The sequence below is a fragment of the Neolamprologus brichardi genome, chromosome 14 (assembly GCF_056152115.1).
Source record: "Neolamprologus brichardi isolate AB-2024 chromosome 14, ASM5615211v1, whole genome shotgun sequence".
Lineage (NCBI taxonomy): Eukaryota > Metazoa > Chordata > Actinopteri > Cichliformes > Cichlidae > Neolamprologus > Neolamprologus brichardi.
Window position 1 is genome coordinate 21,174,265 of NC_142117.1, and position 18,832 is coordinate 21,193,096.

The 18,832-nt window shown below is 40.7% G+C and overlaps 1 protein-coding gene across 1 annotated transcript; it reads left to right on the plus strand.

Annotated features, from left to right (window-relative positions):
* Positions 1 to 1,631: 1,631 nt before the first annotated feature.
* Positions 1,632 to 17,258, plus strand: si:ch211-235m3.5 (BICD family-like cargo adapter 1). The gene is made up of 10 exons (XM_006795473.3): positions 1,632 to 2,085; positions 3,604 to 3,819; positions 9,460 to 9,579; positions 10,368 to 10,514; positions 11,043 to 11,225; positions 13,317 to 13,481; positions 14,174 to 14,251; positions 14,478 to 14,590; positions 14,784 to 14,904; positions 16,264 to 17,258. The coding sequence occupies exons 1-10, from the start codon at positions 1,837 to 1,839 to the stop codon at positions 16,501 to 16,503; spliced, it is 1,632 nt and encodes a 543-aa protein (XP_006795536.2). The 5' UTR covers positions 1,632 to 1,836; the 3' UTR covers positions 16,504 to 17,258.
* The last annotated feature ends 1,574 nt before the right edge of the window (positions 17,259 to 18,832 follow it).

The window sequence follows — 18,832 nt, forward strand, 5'->3', positions numbered from 1 at the left end:
TGCAGTGTTATATGCAGTATCCCTGTTGTCAGGGATTTTTTTGATTTAAAACATCAGTGAGAGTTTTATGGTGGATGGTTCTGCTTGTGTAGCTTGAACTCAATAGGCAGCAAATGTTAGATGAGAAAATCTTGAAGTAAAGGGTGATGCTCCTCTGTGGCCCGAGTCATCTTTTCAGTAATAGATTTTATAAGCAAGTTTGGCTTTCATTGAACAAATGCAAACATGTTTCCTCTTCTCATGTCTGACTCTGTGCACACACTCTTAAACACAAGTGCTTCAAGGTCTGAGAGTGCTGTTCAGCACACGTGTCCCTTGTTGGACTTCACTGCAGGAGGTATGTGAGCCTCCTCGTCACACTTACGCCACATCAGCTGCCCCCAAACTAACAGGAACAATGGAAACAATGGCAGCGAGGCGTGTAGGGCCCTGATGTACAGTGCGTCTGCTTTTGCCGCCATATGTACAGAAGCTGCGGCTTCCCTGACTACAAAAGCCTTGCCATGCGTCAGGATGCTTTGTCTTTTATTCCCCTGACACTGCCCCGTGCTCCATGAAACCTTGTGGAGGCTGACCCTTGACCCCTGGAAAGCGTCTACACAATACAGGCAAAAACTCCCTTTGTTTATAAGGCTAACTTGTTAACCACTTGCTGCCTGATTAAAAACAGAGTTCCACCTGATTTCACGAAATACTGACTTGCATACTTAAAAAAATGAAGATATAACCCATTTCCAAAAACTTTATACTAACAAATTATAAGTAACTGAGAAGATTAAACTAAAAGAAATTGGTAGTAATAAAAAAAAATCTCCATGTGTAAATATGTGTACTTAACGTGGATGCATGGAAAAACAATGCAGTCCTGTTCATGTGAACAAGTGCAAAATAAACATGCAGATGTATAATCTTACATTTTACAAGCTGTATGCATACTACACCCGAACAGGAGCATGTAGAAGCTCATTTTTCCCAAAAAAGAAAAGAAAAACCTTAATAAACATATTCAGCATGTAGAGAAAAAGGTGTGACTTGTGTAAATGGATAAATGAGACATAGAGAGAGAGATACATGTAGCTTTGAGTAAAATAGAAAAACAGGATATAAGAACCAGTCTATCTACAATTTAACGCTTTATTACAGTTCAAAGTGCTTCAAAAGTGATAAACTGATAATAATAAAAAACCCAAATTGAATGAAATTAAACCATAACAAATAAATTACATTTAAAATGGCCTGTAAATACCATAAAATTACATCAAATTAAGAATAATAAATACTTTTATCAAAGTATGAAAACACATTTTTTTTAAAAAGCAGAAACACTGGTTTTTGAAGTTTACTGGTATCACGTGTGCATTTCGTGATGCTGCAATGGGACGTCATCTGTTATTTGACTAATGTCCTCCACGGTGAATGATTATAATAAACAATATGCTGCAGTCCGGTAAAACTTCAAGAAAAACAGTTCCCACTGTTTTACAGCACCATGCAGGTGCTTGTGTGTGCCTTTCCATTTCATCACCACACTCTGAGCCCTGCGGCAGGGCAGGTATTGATGTGGTTGCCGAGCTGGGTGGTGACAATTGCTCAGGTGACTGAAACCAACACCCCACGGAGACAAACCGCCATCTGCGGGTGACAGAGGGAGGGAGCAGCCTGCTTTCACCAGACAGCTCCAACCTTCGGCTCGACTTCACTTACATTTACACTCTTCTCGACTCAGCAGCTACACGCAGGTGTCATGAGTGGGCATCCACAGATGCGCGTTTATGGCACCGTTCCCGCGTGTTTTCTTTATATAAGACGCTATAATAAGGTGTTATTGGATTAGCTATGGATCGACTCGATGACTGGAGCTTCAAGTCCAAGAAAATAATGGACCTAGAGGAGGATTTCTTTTTCCACTATGGAGCGGAGGAAATGACAGATTATCAGGACCCCAGTGAACTTCTGGCTGCTTTAAAACAAAAGGAGGAAGAGGTTATTTTGGCAGCCCAGCTGGGAAACGCATTGCTCCTAGAAAACCGCCAGCTTAAGGAGCAGAGCGAAAAACTTCATGAGCAATACGCAGAGAAGCTGGAGGTAAGGAGAATCCGATTCCCTACAGGTGAACTAATAATCTAGTAGGTTTTGTAATAATCTAAAACATTCTGTGAAATGTTCGGGTTGAAGTGTTTAGAATTACGTCATGGTTGTTGCTGTTTGAAGTGGGCGGGTAAGAAGTTTTCCCGATGTCCAAAGATTGTATGCTGTTGTTTCTCTCCCAGCTTTACGCACGAAAACGCGTAAAATTCTTTCTAACTCTTAAGGTGACCAACTTAAATATTCAACATTAATGACAGAGTCACCTGAGTCATTTATTGGGACCTCCGACCGCACTATATTAACGTGTTCTCAATATTTTGGCCATCCCATGAAAAGACATTTACAATTGTAAATGGAAAAAGCAGCATAAAAAGGCACTGCTAAGGTGTTCCTACTAAACTGGTTGGTTTACAAAATAATGAATGCAATATATTCTTCGTTAAATAAGCTGTAACTGTATAAAGAAACTCTAATGTAAGCAGGCAGAAATGCTAGTGCGTTGCTAAACTTTACCAACTCTCTCTGAAGCGATCTTTTGTGTTCTCCCAGCGACTGTAAAAGTATTTCTATCTTAGCAGACCTGTCAGTACTGAAATTCCTTCTAGGTAGTCTTGCTGCATACTTGTGAGACACTTCAACTCCTCACGAGATCTCAGCAGTCAGACAGAAAATGTAGTAATAAAAGCGAAACGGTGGCATCCACGTGTTTGTCTCAGTCGACTACACCAGCACCAAATCATGTTGAGAGGCTGTGATATGAAAATAATGACCTCATTGCTTTCCCCGGGTGATGCTGATGTCTCTATCAGATGCTCGCATCAAGTCAGGTATGGTAGTCACTTAAATCACACCAAGGACAAGACAATGGTGCGCTAATGTGTCTAAATTGATGTAAACGTGCTGCGTGAACTTTTCTGATTGAATTTGCCAGAGAGGTGTGGTAAATGTCTGGAACAGTCATTTTTTGGGGGATTTTTAGCCCTTATTGTCTTAAGAAAGTTGAGAGAAGGCAGGAAAGTTTGAAAGAGAGAGAATAGGGGAAGATTCAGACCCAGTCCTCTTTATTTACCTTACACCTTATGGGTCACCTGCACAACCCATTGAGCTAAAATAGTGCTGGATCAATCAGTTTTCATGGCAAGTTAATGCTTGGATGACTTTTCTGTTGACTGACAAACTGACTGATCTTTTAAGCTCTAAAGGAATGGATGAAAGCAGAGTGGATGTTTTCCTCTTCTAGCTGTAATGATATCAGCTACCCTATTGTTATGGATTCAAATTACAGCTGTTGGACATTTCCTGTTATCCGGCAGAGCACTAAATGAGCTTGACAGGTGCTTGTGCTCACTCAAATGCCTTCCAACAACACTCTCACGATGCCAAACAGCTTCATTTGCTGCAGTCGTAGCTAGACAACTGAAACGTATTTACTGCTTTATATTTTAAAATCTTTGTTTTGCCACACCCACCCTAAAGATCACCTGTTAAGGCATTTATCTTTTCCACCTCCGATAGGATCTGGAGCAGGGAAAACATGAGGTGCGACTGAAGCTGGAGCGCCACCAGTCCCAGTGGGAGAGCCAGATGGGAGACCTGGAGCGGGATGCGAGGGAGCTGAGCGCCCAGGTGGAGCAGCTTACACGGTCGCTCAGCGAGGCTGAGAGGGACAAGAGTCGAACGCAGCTGGAGCACAACGAGAACACTCAGCGGCTCCAGGAGGAGCTCAAAGCTGTGAGTCCCACACCTGGATGGGTAGATTCATGTTTTTCATCTTTGCTCAAAAAGTAACCGAGCCTCAGTGAAACAAACACCTGCAGTAGGTTCAAAGCTTCAGTTTCACTAGAAAGTCACTCAATCCACCCACTGAAACTCGGTGTTCCCGTGTGAACTACTCCGGTATCAGCCTGACTGTATTTGATCTAAAGCAATGCCACACTCTGAGGATATTTGAAGGCTCATAGCAAGGTCACAGCTAAAATACTTCTACTACAAATAAGTGTTTTGATAAATGAGAAAGAGAGCAATAGAGCTAGAGTCAGCTGGGAGCTGCATATCAAAACCTGAGCAGTTTCCCTCAGGCAAATCAGCAATGTCAAGTGCAGAGCAGGAGGGAAACGACATGTAAACAAGAGGGGGAGGGAAACTTCAAGCATGACTTAATTTTAAATCCAAGAGAGAGGGAGGGAAACTTGGAAAATACCTGGAAGAAGCTTTATTCAAATTCTAGTTCAGGCAAATGAATTCAACTCATTGCCGTATAATTATTTTAGCCACTTTTTTATGTCATTGTAAATGTGAAATGTAATAGAAAAATGTCCTAAATAATCTATTAAACATATTATAGGAGCTTTTATCAGAACATTATAATCTGTTACGTTGGTTTATTCAGTAACACAAAGTTAACCTTTAACTAGCTTGACATCATAAGGACGCTGACAACATGCCGCTGACTCACGTCTTCAGGAGTTCATGAGTGTTGAAGTAAATTATTTATGATCATAAGTATCTGATCAGAAATGCAGTACACTGTACACAGAGCAGGCTGGTGACAGCTTCTTATCAGTGGAGCTGACTGGATCACACAGCTGGAGCAAACTTGAGTATTTTTCCAGGCTGAGAAAGTGAGGATTGTTTTGCTCAGCGTTGCTGCTGTGACGTGCTGCGTTCCACACGACAAACCGCTGCTCACGCAGAATGAACGGCAGACACCAGCTTGTAAGGAGTCAAGGTCCACGAAATAAGGAACTGTGAGCTTCCTTCCCCCTCTGTGGCTATACTGAAGGACTTGGTGTGTGGAAATCAGACTCCCTAGAAGTTCAGGAAAATGCCAATTTAGATAAAAGCTTTTATCTCTCTGTTTGAGCTGTTTTAGGGGAGAGGGAGGTGGAGGAAATACTTTATTGGGCTGCCCAGTGTTAGCCAAATGTAACTCTGGTCTGTGTAGTTGTAAAGCTGAGAGAAGAGACTGAATCTTAAGACGCTCCATGTCTGACAAGTCTTTGCCTGATGTGGTGAAAGATACTGCTCCTTCTGTCGGACAGCTGTCTGGTGGGGTGAGTCGTGCTGTAATTCATTGAGTTTTTGTTTCTCACAGTTTTGACTGGAAGAGCTCGGTTTATTCATGGTGTCATGTTCAGGCTTCTGTAAGCTATACAGTAGGTTTCTTCTTTTAACTTAAAAAGAAAAACAAACAACAAAACTCAAGGATACTTAGGAAACTTGAATATGTCAATGAGCTAATCAATTGTAGCTGCTGTATTCAGTTTATATAGTTAATGTGTAATAGACAGAATTGCATTAAATTAATCAATCCCCAAGTTGGAGTATAAGAAGCCCTGCGGTACATGGGTAGATTAGCTGAACTAATCTTCAAAAAACAGAAATTACATTTTAATTTAAAAGCCAAATGGACCTGAGCTGGTTTGAGAAGAAAAGTTAACCATTAACATTGAGTAGAAATAGATAGTAAATGTTATAAAGTCATAAGAAATTGGGGGGGGGGGTACAACCACCACTAGGGAAAATATGTATTCCCTAGTGGTGAAACTGTTGCAAAGCAAGTGTTGCACCAGAACCTCTTAGTAAGGGCTTTGTTTGCTAGCAGATTAACACAAGTGCCTGTCGTTTTTATTTTTTGGTTTTATGCTGGTCTCCAAGTACTTGTTAACTAGCCAAGTGTTTGTATAACCTGAAAAAGTGTGATGTAAACCAGAAATGGAGGAGATTCACATTCAAAGTAGAAGTTGCGGTACTGCAGTACTGCAGCCAACATGTTACAAAAATCGCTTTTCAGTGTTAGTGTAACTGACATAGCTGGCAACTGTTTGTAGACAAGTCCGTCACTTCTATTCAAATTTCCACAGCAATATGCTAGCAATCAAAGTAATCACAAGGAGGCTTTTTGCCAACCAACTGGGGAAAACATGTTTGTCTAGTGACAGGTGCTTGCCAGAGGTTCACTAATTGGTCAAGAGACCTGTGTGACCTGGGGCAGTTGACAGCCATTAACTTCTAGCAACCACTTGCAACTGATTGGGGAATACTCATTTTTCCCTAATGACTGTAGGTCAACCATATTTGCAGAGCAGTCTCATACACAGTCACCATGATTGTCACACATCCAGAATGGCCTACTCAGCTGAAAGTTAAGATAAATTATTTAAGTTGTTAATCAAAAGCATATTTATACAATTAAAATGGTTTGTTCTAATTGTAGATAAACATTTAAAATGGTAAATTAGGAGTGTAGAGAAAGAAATGTATATCTATAATTTTTGTATGAAACTATAAGCTAAAAAGCCCCTGAAATGAATTAAATTGTTAGCTAAAAATGAAAAAATGTCAAAGTTAAAAATTGTTAGCCATGTGGCTAGCATTTCTCAAGGTATAGATAAATAAAATTGTTATCAAAAGCATGGGTAAGCATTTGAAGTGAGTAGCTAAAAGTGTAGAGAAACAGTTAACTGATTAGTCAGGAGTGTAGCTTTTTTTTAAATTACTTATTAGCTTAAAGTATAAAGAATTAAATTTATTAGCCATGTTGCTGGTAGTCATTGAAAAATATAGATAAAAATATAAACTCTTAGCTAAAACTCCTTATAAACAGTTAAAAAGTAAGTGGAAAAAATGATGTTTAAAAGACAGATGTATTCATGAATAAAAATCTAGCTGAAAGTAAAAGCTAAAAACTTTCTGTTAAAACTAGCTAAAACGTAAAAATATAGATAAACATTCGCAAATGGAGTTATCAGCTCTCTGAAAATGTGATGAAAAAACGATTTTGCTAAATTGTTAGATAAAACCTAAAAATGTATATAAATAGTTAAAATCATTAGCTGTATAGCTAGCAGCCATCAAAAAGCAAGTTATGGACTAAAAGCTAATACCTAGATAACCAGTTTAGGTGCTTCACTAATCATAACAGATAAATGGTAAGATGAAGCGAAAGTTTCTCACAGATTAAAACATAATCTGCTAATTATGAAACAGTAAGTAGACCATGACAGGAAGATATAAACTGAAACCAGAGAGAAAAAGAATTTTCCAACAACATGAAAAGATTTGCTGTGAACCTCTGTCCTGGTGCACATGAGGAAGCAGCTGCATTAAAAACAATACTGATGCGTGCCAAATTGTCACACAGTGCAGACTGTTAAAACAGGAGCTCCGGAGCAGAAGCAAAGTGTTGAAAATCTCAGGGAGAGGTGACTGATGTCAGGGGGTTTTCTTACAAATCATTGCTGCAACTGTAAACCAGGCTGAAAAGACTTTGGTCAAACATGAATCACTCTCTATGTTCGTTTGTTAATTTGTCACTGGAGTTTCCCGGCAGTCTCATACAAGGAAAACCACAGTTTACCGTCTGAAGAAAAACATTGCATATAGTGAAAGTAAAAACATTTTGTGTTTGTTTTGTTTTGCGGATTTTGGCTGAAGTCTTGTGCAACATTTTTAGTGCATTAGAAAACTGAATATAAACACATCTACTAGATAAGAAATACCAGACTGGAATGGGAGTATGATTACTGGATGATGAGCTGGAAATGCTGATAGTTTCCTGCATGTTTTCATGCGTCATTCATTTCAATTGTTTTTAAAAAAACAAACAACAAAACTCGGTAAGTTTAGGACTTTGCTATGAGCTTATTTCAGGTAGACCTGACTTACTGTTGGGGATATTATGAGCTGACACTGGTCAATAATAGACAGATTGTACACAACCAGATTGTACTGGTTGTGGGATTTATTTGCCTCATGGCTGGTAATAGCCCAAGGCAAATAGGATGACTTACTGATGCCAGCGAGGAGTGTTTGTGTATTTATATAATTGTTATGGATATACACTTTTTAAAATACTTTTTAACATATTATTATTTAAAGAGGGTTTCTGTTCATTTCACTTTAGTTTTTATTGTTTGGTTTCACTTAAGTTTCAATATAATATAACCTTTTAGATATAACTCAAATGTACTGTGTGTGCACACATACAGAATATTGAATAACTTGTATCCAAAAAGAGTTAAGACCATTGCAGACAGGTGTTTCTAATTTTTTGGTCACTCTGTTTATATCTTGTTTTCTGTCAGGTTAACCGATGCAGATCACATTACCCTTTTCACTTCCTGCTTCCTACTCAGGGTCACATATCACTCACACCGGTAGCATTTTATTGGGCAGCTGTGACAAATCCCTCACTGTGTACATTGTTTAAGACAAGCCCCCGTAACCTCGGTCAGCATCACCAAGCTCACAGACAAAAAAAGGAAAACACAATATACATTACAGAGAGATATAAATCTTTCATTTTGTTCTTTGATGTTGCACCAACGTTCCTTTATCCCAGGGGAAAGCCATCTTTTCTCTGTGCCCCCCAAGGGGCTTGGTTATAGCTGTGGAAGCCAGCTGTTGGATACTTCAGCGTGTGGACTCATGTAGGCGTGGAGGAGGGGGGCGTGGAGTGTCCTCCGTCTCCTCCTCGTTTTGGTGGATCTCAGTGAGTCGGTGCTTCTATTGTGGAAGAGGCCCATACTGAAATGTTCATTTTTAAACCCAGACTTCTTCTCTTCTCACTGTGTCTGCTTGCTTTTTGTTTATATCCTTTATTCACTCACACAGACACACGCTTCCCTCTACTTATGTCCCACAAACCTGCCTCACATCCTCCATACTTTCAAGCTCTTCCCTCCAGCTTTTACTCTGGTGATGTCCGAGTTCACCATTGTTGTTTAATGTGGCATGATGATGTCACCACCAAGATCAGGATGCCCTCTGCTCCATCTGCCGTAGAGGCCGGCCTTTCATTTTGTATTATGTGGCATTGATTGGACCTGACAGGGCCCCGCCGAACTGCTGAGTAAGGGGAAATGAGGGTCCCAGTCCAGGACAAGGGAGGGCAGAAGGGGTGGCCTTTCACAGGGCCTGTAGACACAGCAGCTTCCCAAATTTTTAATGTTGCCCAATCTTTTGTGTTTGAATCAGCTTTCAAGTTTTCCAATATTCAGTGTTTTATGGCTAAAGCTGAAAATGGGGAAAAATGAATGAATCACTCGTGCTGTTAGCTTTTACATCTGTCCTGTTTTTGACCCAGGTTTTGGAAGCACTGCAGGCTATCAGGAAAACCAATAGCCAACCACATTTAAATTTAGTCAACTAATCCCCAGCTTCTTCTCATCTCAGCTTTAGCCAAGACTTTTATTTTCTTAAAGCTCAGGCTACAGGCAGGCTTCATTTTGGATTTTCACTTTAACTGATACGCGTGTGTGACGCCGGTCTCTGGCTGAGATCTTTTTAACCCTCTCCATATTTCTCATTTCATTTGCTCCCTTTGTGACTCTCCTGTGTTCGTGTTCTCTTTCTTCTGTGCACGTGTAGGCGATGGAGGTGGAGAGAGCCATGTCCACTGAGCTGCAGGCTCTGAAACAGGAGCTGCAGCAAAAAGGAAGTCACAACAGGCAGCAGGATGAGGAGCTGATGAGTGCCATGAGAGAGCAGGCAAGTACTCTAATGCACATGTGCGGCCGTTACTGTGACTTTACAGAGGTGTAGCTTCATATTTATGCTAAAATATGGTCTTCTTCTTGTAGCATATCATATTTTTGTATCAATTTCTTCTCAAATGCCTTTCTAATAATTACTTGGCATCAGTGAAGCGAGTAGTAAATGAACTTCTATCTCTTCATGACTGGCCCATACCTGCTGGTCATGTTTAGACCTACATGGTTCTTAAAATAATGTCTTCTAAGTAATGTTTTAAGCAAAGTAAAATGGCAAATAAACAGTCTGTCTAAAAAGGGATCTTTTCTAATACATAATGCGTTTTATTTCATGCAATGCATGTGGTGGTTACATAAAACAGAAGAATAATGAAAAAGTCCTGGACAACCAGCAGCAGAAACTGGGAAAAAAGTACTAAAACAACACTTTATTTTGTACCAACGGTTTGATTAAAGGTTTTTTAAAAGGAATATCTGTTTTGAAATGACTTTTGAAATTGTGACGAGCAAGTTCACCTTCTTTTTTGGATGTACTCCTGAATAGGATAAATACAGTCAGACAGATTCTCGGTAAATCATCCTTTTTTTTAATAAATTGTTCCTTTCCAAAAAAGAGAAAGCAGATAGCCTTCCAAGTAAAAGTAGAAAGGTTCAAATATCAGCTTCATTCCTCCTGTTAGTGGATTGTTTTGTTGCGATGCAAGGGAGTGGTGTGAGTTAGTGAGAATTTTCCTCCCTGAGGGGAAGAAATAACTTTGTTATCTGTATTTCTGCTTGTTTTTCCAGGTGTTGCGTCTCTCACAGAAGGAACAGGTGCTGGAGCAACGATTGGAGAGCGTTTGTCAAGAAAACGAAGAACTGAGGGCGAGTTTGGCCTCTTTGGACGCACGCTTGGCTCTGCACGACCAACTCAACGAGCAGCACAGCCAGCAGGTACAAACATGAATACAGTACAGCGCAGGCAAGACTGTCATTCGATCTCCATAGTACATAAGCAATCTGATTAGAGCTCATTGTGGCAGCAAAACCGCATCAAGTGGTTAGTGCGTGACTAAAAGAACCACAATGACAAAGATTTTCTGCTCCCTCTCTGCCAGCCTGGGTTTCGGTGGGATTGTGGAAAGTACCACTAAACAATCACCTCACTGCCGTCACTGTATCTCTGACCCGCAACTCTGGATTCCACTCGTGTTCGTTTAGTTTCATGTTTGGCTTTAGGCTGGAATCTGGCATGTCAGGATTTCTTTCTCTTGTTGGTACAGTCTGCTTACACGAGTCTCCTATTACAGCTCCTTCCAGAGCTCATTTGACTCTTAGGCTAAAAGCGGGGATCTGTGTAATCTAGCAGGATTCATGATGTGATTTTTATCGTAGCTTCTTCATCTGTCGGACGTGTTATCCTTGTCACATTTCTGTTTTCGTTCACGTGTGCATGTGCCTCTCGCTCTCTGTGCTTCTCAGCTTGCCGAGGCGCGGCAAGAGGTGGAGGCTGCACGGGGTCATTCACAGCAGCTGCAGGCCCAGGTGGAGGAGCTTCAGGAGGAGGTGTCCCTGCAGGAAGCCAGGAGCTACGGCAACACTTCCCTGCTGTCTGAGCTGGAAAGTAGCCTGGAGATAACAGGCCTCGGAGTCAGCAAAGAAGAGGTAGGTTTACTGATTAATACAGTCAAAGCATATTGTTTTATAAAAAAACATCCAAAACATGCCTCATGTGGCTGATTGAAGTTTTTCAATTTAATTTAAAAATATAAAGTTCACTGTGAATAAGTGTAAAGCTAATGGTAAGATGTCTCGTGACCTTATACATAAACATCACTCCACTTAGAAGACAGAGTGATGAGGGAGAAAGGAATGCAGGGGGGCGCATGTAGATGCACAACATCATTGTAATCAAGTGCAGGTGATCTTAAAACTAGGAGAGAGACATGACAATTTTACTGTCTGTGTTAGCCTCACATAAACAATCCTGCTCCTTTAATACTTATTTGAGCACCGATTATCTGTCAGTCCACAGCTTTGAAGAGTTAACGTCTTAAATTTTCTCCTGTTTGAATGATGATTGGTAGAAACTGCAGTCCCAAACTGTTCTCAAGTTTACTAATTTGTGCCTCTGAAGCAGTAAGAATAAGTTATAATTTATTCTTCTGTATTTGTATTGTTGGTATTTTAGTATCTCTGGGTGCAATAAGCATGCCTTTTCTTCAACGTTGATTTTTTGCAACATTGTGATGTGTTATACTGTATCAGTGTTATGATCTAAAATTATACGTACTGTAAAGCACAAACACACAAAAAAGTACTAGAAAAAAAATGTAAAATTACTCTTATAGCACTAATGTCGAGTCACTGCAAGACAAAATTGGAAAAACAGCCAAACAGCTCTGTGTAGGAACAGCTGCACACTATCTCCATACTGTGGTTGGCTTTTGCTGCAGTGGGCCCGCAATGATTCACAGGTCACATGCGTTTTGAGGGGAAACTGTGTTCCTGTGATGACTGGAAATGAAATGATCAAGTCGTATTTCTTGAGAATGAGATCGCACATTTATAGCACCAGAGATACATCATTTATACTCTGAATTTTGGAAAGCGTGGTAGCGGTCTTTACAGAGAGGAACGCCATGCAGGAACATGTTGTGCGAGTTCTTGGTGAGAGCGTGTTTGCTGTCAGGACACATTTTGTGAGGAGAAGGCGTGAAGTTCCTGATTGTACAGAGTGAAGTCCTGGACGAGGACTTGTGCAGAAGTCCCGTGTTGGAGTTGTGTCTGGGAGAGAGCAGAAAACGTCTTCTCACCGTTCGTGTGTCGGCTGTTATTGTTGTGTTGCAGCAGGAAAAAGTAATGTGCTGCTGCACTCGTGAGTCACATTTCCTGTTTGTCATTACCACATTGTCGGAGACTTTCCACATTGTTGTCACATGTGAGGTATGTGATGGCAATACCTCACTAAAACATAATGCTCATTATTTTTGTGGCAGCCACAATTACTGTTCAATTTTTAAGCATTTTTTTACTCTGTCTCTTAAATATAGAACTTTTTTTTCAGGGGTTTTAAAACTTATGCAAACAACTGTGGCTGTTTATCACCTGAAACTGTTCCTGTTTAGTTAATTTTGTTATGATCAGATAAGCACTGTCACGTGATACACATGACTCAGGTAAGTTAAATATGCCCATGAGGTAATGCTGACTCCTCCAGTCGTATAAATACATGATGTCATTCAAGACATGTGAGAAGAAGATGGGGAATGCTCGCAGGAACAGAGAAGAAGAAATAACTTGTATAACACACAGAAATTCCTTTTAATATGCTGTTAGGTCCAAAGCAGTAGGGTGAATGTGAAATGTAAAGCATACTGTAGAAGCAACCAAGAGTTTCTCAAGGCAAAGAAATGGGATATACTTCAATGGCCAGTCGCCTGATCTCCAGGCAGTCAGACTTCCCTGACTGCAAAGGATTTTATAAAAAAGTCTGTAATTCCTAAGCAGTTAATTCAGTTAATTGAAAGTCTGCTTTTCAATCACATCTTGATTGCTTAATTTAAAATCCATTGTGATGGTGTGGTAAGGCAAAGAGTGTATGGACCTAACTGTAGGTCAGAATTCGAGCAGCATCCTCCAAGCTGTGTAACTTTTGTTGCACGTTTAATATTTTGGTTCATGTGTTAATGAGGCTGACACTATTTTGAAAGTCACAGCAAGCACATATCAACACGTTTCTTCCTTTTTTCATAGTTAACGCAAGAAATGGGGTTCATCCTTCAGTTACTCCTCCCGCTGACCCAGGAGCTGAACGGCTCAGAACAGTCAGAGGTCGCCGATCAGCAGGAAGACCTGAAGGCCATGTTGCATCGGCTGAAGGGCGTGGCTCAAACTCTTTCACAGGCATCCAGGCCACAGGTGAGCTGCACACACACGAACAGCAAATGGGGCAGGGAGAGGAAATGCGAACAAAAGGCTGACCTTGTTGTTTGAAACATGAGAAGGACGGGAATAGTACACTGTAGGTTTTGTCATGTCCTCGAATCATAAAGAAATGTACACAAAACAATCTGAAGTTCTGACGTCTAAGAAACGCAGGGCTGTACCAACACGGCAGAGCGCATTTATTGCTTTTCAAACACCCAACTTACAGGTGAGAGATGCGACGTTTAACACTCCAACAGTGCATCTCTTTCTGTTGTACGATGAGAGACAATTGTCCTGAAAGCAGAGTTATTTCCTTACTTTGTTTTTTCTTTGCTAGAGGTTGGACGCAGATACAGGAAAAGCATAAATCATAGATCCAGAAAGCAGCCTGCTCACATACTATAGCAGTCCAACCTATCTACCCCCTAGTGGCTGTTTGAGGCACCACAGGGTGTTCAAACAGGACAGATTGCTTTGCGCGAGCATTTACAATAGTCCAGTTGTGTCTTGTGGCATTTATCTTACATTCAGAGCAGTAACATGAGTCTGTCAGTGTAACTAAAGGGGCCAGCCACACCCCTTCCTCTGCGAGTGCACCTTCACAAGTAGGCCAACGCCACAGAAAGTCCTTTTGATGCACACACCGCTGACACCTGATCTCTCTGTTAATGCCTCTGTCCCAGGAGCTGAATCAGGGTTTTGTCGAAACGACGGGTGAGGAGAGTGGGAATCTGAGCACGACACAGGAGCTGAGAGATCAGGTAATCGAGGGATGAACAGACCCGTCCGTCAAAGAGGGACAGCACCTGTGGCAGCAAACCGTTGTATGACAAAAAAGTTGCACCAGTGCTGACCCTACTGATCTTGATGCGATATCTAAATTCAGAGATATTTGTGTGCCTCAGAATTGCATTTGACAAGCAGACAAACATTCATTATGTAGTATTTTATACTGTGGTCTAAAGAGCTCTTATCGTCTTCCTGCAGAACGTGCAGCTGCAGCAAGAAAATGCTGAACTGATGCAGAAGCTGCAGAGCGTTCAAGATCAAACTGAAGTTGTCCAACAGGCCATCAAAGACCGAGATGAAGCTATTGCGAAGTAAGTAATGAGTTTATTTATTCAATTCAAGCGAGAAAGTTCAAGCTTTCCAGATTACATGTGTTATATTTATATTCAGTTATAACTGAAAAACACTAATTCCTAGTTCCCGAGCATGGCTCAGCCCTGAGTTTTAACTTGTTATGGGTGTTAAAATCCTTACTTTAAAGATCTTCGTGTGACTTCTTTGCAGGAAAAACCGAATGGAAGAAGAGCTGGTGAGAAGTAAAAACGATATGATGTCTCTCAACAACCAGTTACTGGAAGCCATCCAACGCAAACTGGAGCTATCACAGGAGCTGGAGGCCTGGCAGGTAAATCACTCACTTTTCTCTGTAGACCTCCAGTCTAATGATCTTTCTCGCATCACTTTGTCACACTGTCCTATCATCTCGTAGCCTATTTGCAAGGCCTTCTGCTTCAGCACTTTCTTATTACGTTTAATCACCTGCATCGCTGATGGGAAGGCCACATTTTCAGAGGCACTGCCTGCGTTTGAGATTGATGTATCGGTCTGAGATTCTAGAGTAGAAAGTCAGAGACAGGCGCCATCATAAATCTCCATGTCCTGACAGTTTGGAGGGATAAGAGCGGCATGTGTCTCTGAGCCCTTCTGCTGCTGAGTAATTATGCCAAGCTGAGCCATCTGCCTCAGTGTCTGAGCCTTCGTGCTCTGATGAAGATAATACAGATAATATTTAGAGCAAACCACTGATTCCCTTCTTTAAATACTGTGTTTCTGAGCAACCACAAGATGTTCTTCTGTAAAAACATATAAATTATTAAAAAATAAAGTAATTTAAGATTAATATAAATGATTATTTAATACAAAAGTCATGCAAAGAAAAGGTTATTTACTCAAACGGAAGTCAGACCGTTTGAGTAAATAAAAGTGACCGGTCATAGGCATTGACCAGTCACTTTATTGGACCAATTTTGCCTTCAGAACTTCATAGATTTAATGAATCTGAACGCTGACAAGGAAGGTGTTTTATAACCTCTTTTTACTGTTATGAACAAATATGCCTAGAAGCACATTGTCTCAATCCATCTCCCAATGGTTTGATTTCGAGACTGTGATCAATAGCTTTAAACCAGTATAGTTTTTCTTTTTCCTCCTCCTCCGGCTGCTGCTGCGACTCCTAAAAAGTACAGATCATCTGCCTCCGTCTCACCCTATCCCTAGCATCCTCCTCTGTCACACCACCCCTCTGCATGTCATCCTTTAGGGGTGGGGAAACTCCAGGCTTCAAGGGCCGGTGTCCTGCAGGTTTTAGATGTATCCTTGATCCAACACAGCTGATTTAAATGGCTAAATTATGTCCTCAACATGTCTTGAAGTTCTTCAGAGGCCTGGTAATAAACTAATCATTTGATTCAGGGATGTTGACCCAGGGTGATATCTAAAACCTGCAGCGCACCAGCTGCTGCTTTACCACATCAATGAATCTTCTCTGAGGTCTTCCTCTTTTCCTCCTGCCTGGCAGCTCCATGTTTTTTAAAGAGTCAGTACTTTGTTGGTTTTCTCGTGGGACTTAATGATAACTAGTTTGCTTCTTTAATACTACGACTCTAGTACTAACATGTTATCTTTGCCAATCATGGGATACCAGACTGAGTCCCGGCTCCTAAGTCTTGCTGCTCAATTCCTCTTCCTCCCCACCTTTCCCCAGGATGACATCCAGATCTTCATCAACCAGCAGCTCAAGTCCCAGCAGCAGTTGGAGCAGCCTCAGAAGAAGCCCGCCTCCAACAACAGCATGTCATTCTTTCGCAGACCCAGCAGAACGGCTTCATCTTGGTCACGCCAGTCGTCGGCCTCTTCCTGGAATTCAGACTGCGATCAGGACAAAAACCAATCCCCGTGGAGGGACTGGTTAAGGCGGGGCAAAGGGGTGCAGTACAGCAAATAGTGAACACTAAGTGCTAGAACACTACTGGACTACTGTGGAGCAGATGCACCAAGAGAAAAGGTCAAAGGGAACTCACTAGTGGGGCTTCTTGTACATCATGTGAAGGAGAAAAAAAGCCATGAAGACTAAAGGAGCCACTCCAAACAAAGACTGAAACACATTTCACTGAGAGGCTGAGGCTTCTCAAGACGAAGACTGTGACAACATTTTTACAGAATTACAATTGAAGGTTTAACTGTAAATATCGCACCCTATTTTGTAAAATGGTGAATAAGTAGCTCAGTGGAAAGTATTTAAGATTTAACACATCAAAGAGAAGGATGCTCATAAAGTAAGTGATTAAACACTACATTTTTTGTTGTACTAAATTTGTCTTTATCATGTTGGATATAAGAAGTTATGTTTGTTTTTGGGGGGTTTTTTTTATTGTCAATGTTGCTAAATGTGTTTGAGAAACGCTGTACGTTTTCTTGTACATGAAGAAATCTGTTATTTTTATAATTTTGTTCTCATAGTTTCAGTTAAAAATCAAACATGTTGTCTGAACATGGACATGGTATGCGTCTGTGGACAGCAGAAACTCTATTTTATGTTAAGCACTGTTCAGTATTGAAGCTGCTTTGTACAAACTGACCAAGTCTGGAAGGACTGACAGAAAGTTTCATAAAACATTAAATGATCCTCAGTCAGGTCTCATTTTTCGCCACCCTCCATGATGAGTTTAAAAGTTATTTACTGAAGATATTCTGGCTTTAATAGGGGAGAAGATTCAAGATTGAAGACAATACACAAATATGGAGATGTGGTAATCTGTCAGGAATTAAAGGAGGCTACATTGAAAGAAATGAAAATGATCAACCTACAGAGAGCTGAAGTCAAATGTAGCAGCTTACAGTATGTCCAAGGATTTCATCCTGATACCTAATGGCAATCAGGGTACTGTTGCTTAGCCTATAGAGGTCTGTGTGTCCCTCCATTGATATGCCTCCCCAGATAATCACTGACCCACCACCAAACTGGTCATGGTTTCTTCAGTTTTCATGTCTGTCACATGTGCTCAGGGTGAACCTGCTCTCATCTGTGAAAAGCACAGGATACTGGTGATGGACCTGCCAATTCTGGTATTCTATGGCAAATGCTAATTGTTCTCCACAGTGCCAGGCAGTCAGCACAGGGCTCACTAGCAGGTGAGGGACCAGGTATCGCTTTATGCTACCAGTAGAGACAACAAACCTAGCCAGTAAAACCATTCCTGTGTTAGTGGTTGTCTCACTGTTGCCTCTCTAGTGCATATATTGGTCATTTCGTTAACACGAAAGCCACTAAAACTGATTAACAACCCACACTACTTCACTGATCAAATTAATATCCCAGAAGTTTAACTGACTTGATTAATATTCTCATGAAAGTGTTTAATTTTTTGAGCGGTTTGATAATCTGAAATGGGCTTCTAACAATATGTCTGCTGCTGCCCTCTGCTGATGGCCAGCAAACATTTCAGGCTTTAGTGGGAGGCAGATGTGTCATAGCTGACAGGATCTGACACACCGGACAAGCTGCAGCTGAGGTGCTAAAAAAATACGCAAATGTGGTTACAATTAACTCAGTCATGTTAAATAACTGCAAGTCAACCTTAAATCAGTCAACTGAGGTTTTATCAGATTTTTTAATATTTATCATTTGTGTTCAGAGTTGCATATGTTCACTGCCTTTAACACTGCTACTCAGAAGTGTTGATTTATTAAAGCCATGTAGTTTTGTAAATGTGAAAACCTACAGGGTATTCCAGGTGTCGAGAGATGGGTAAATTATCATCAGTGTTTGAGGTTCCTGAACTAAGTATAAAGCAAAACCAAACACGTGCAATAACAACTGCGTACTTCATTCAGAATTAATGGTAATAATTGTCTTATTAGAGTGGGTAGAAGACTTACACTAATACTGGATATTTAGGTTCATGTTGGGTTTGCTTGGATAGCAGCTCTGTGGGAATTTATGAAAATTAACTTGTGCGTAAATATGTAAAATGAGCTCTGAGATCAGACGTCATAAACAAATCCAAGTAATTTAGTCGGAAAAAAGTGGGAGAGTCAGTTAAATCACAAAGACAACTTCTACAAATGAGATAGACTAAAAGACTCAGTTTGTAGTTTTGTTCAGGTTGCATCTCCTTCTGTTCTGTCTAAATCTTTTTGCAGTCATTCTGCATCTTGTGACTGTTTGTGTGTTTATATTACACGTCTGTTGCTGTGTTGAACCTCACTTGCAATGATTTTATATATTTTGTTGTGCATTTTGCCTGTTTAATTGGTTCCTCTTGTCCCCCGTT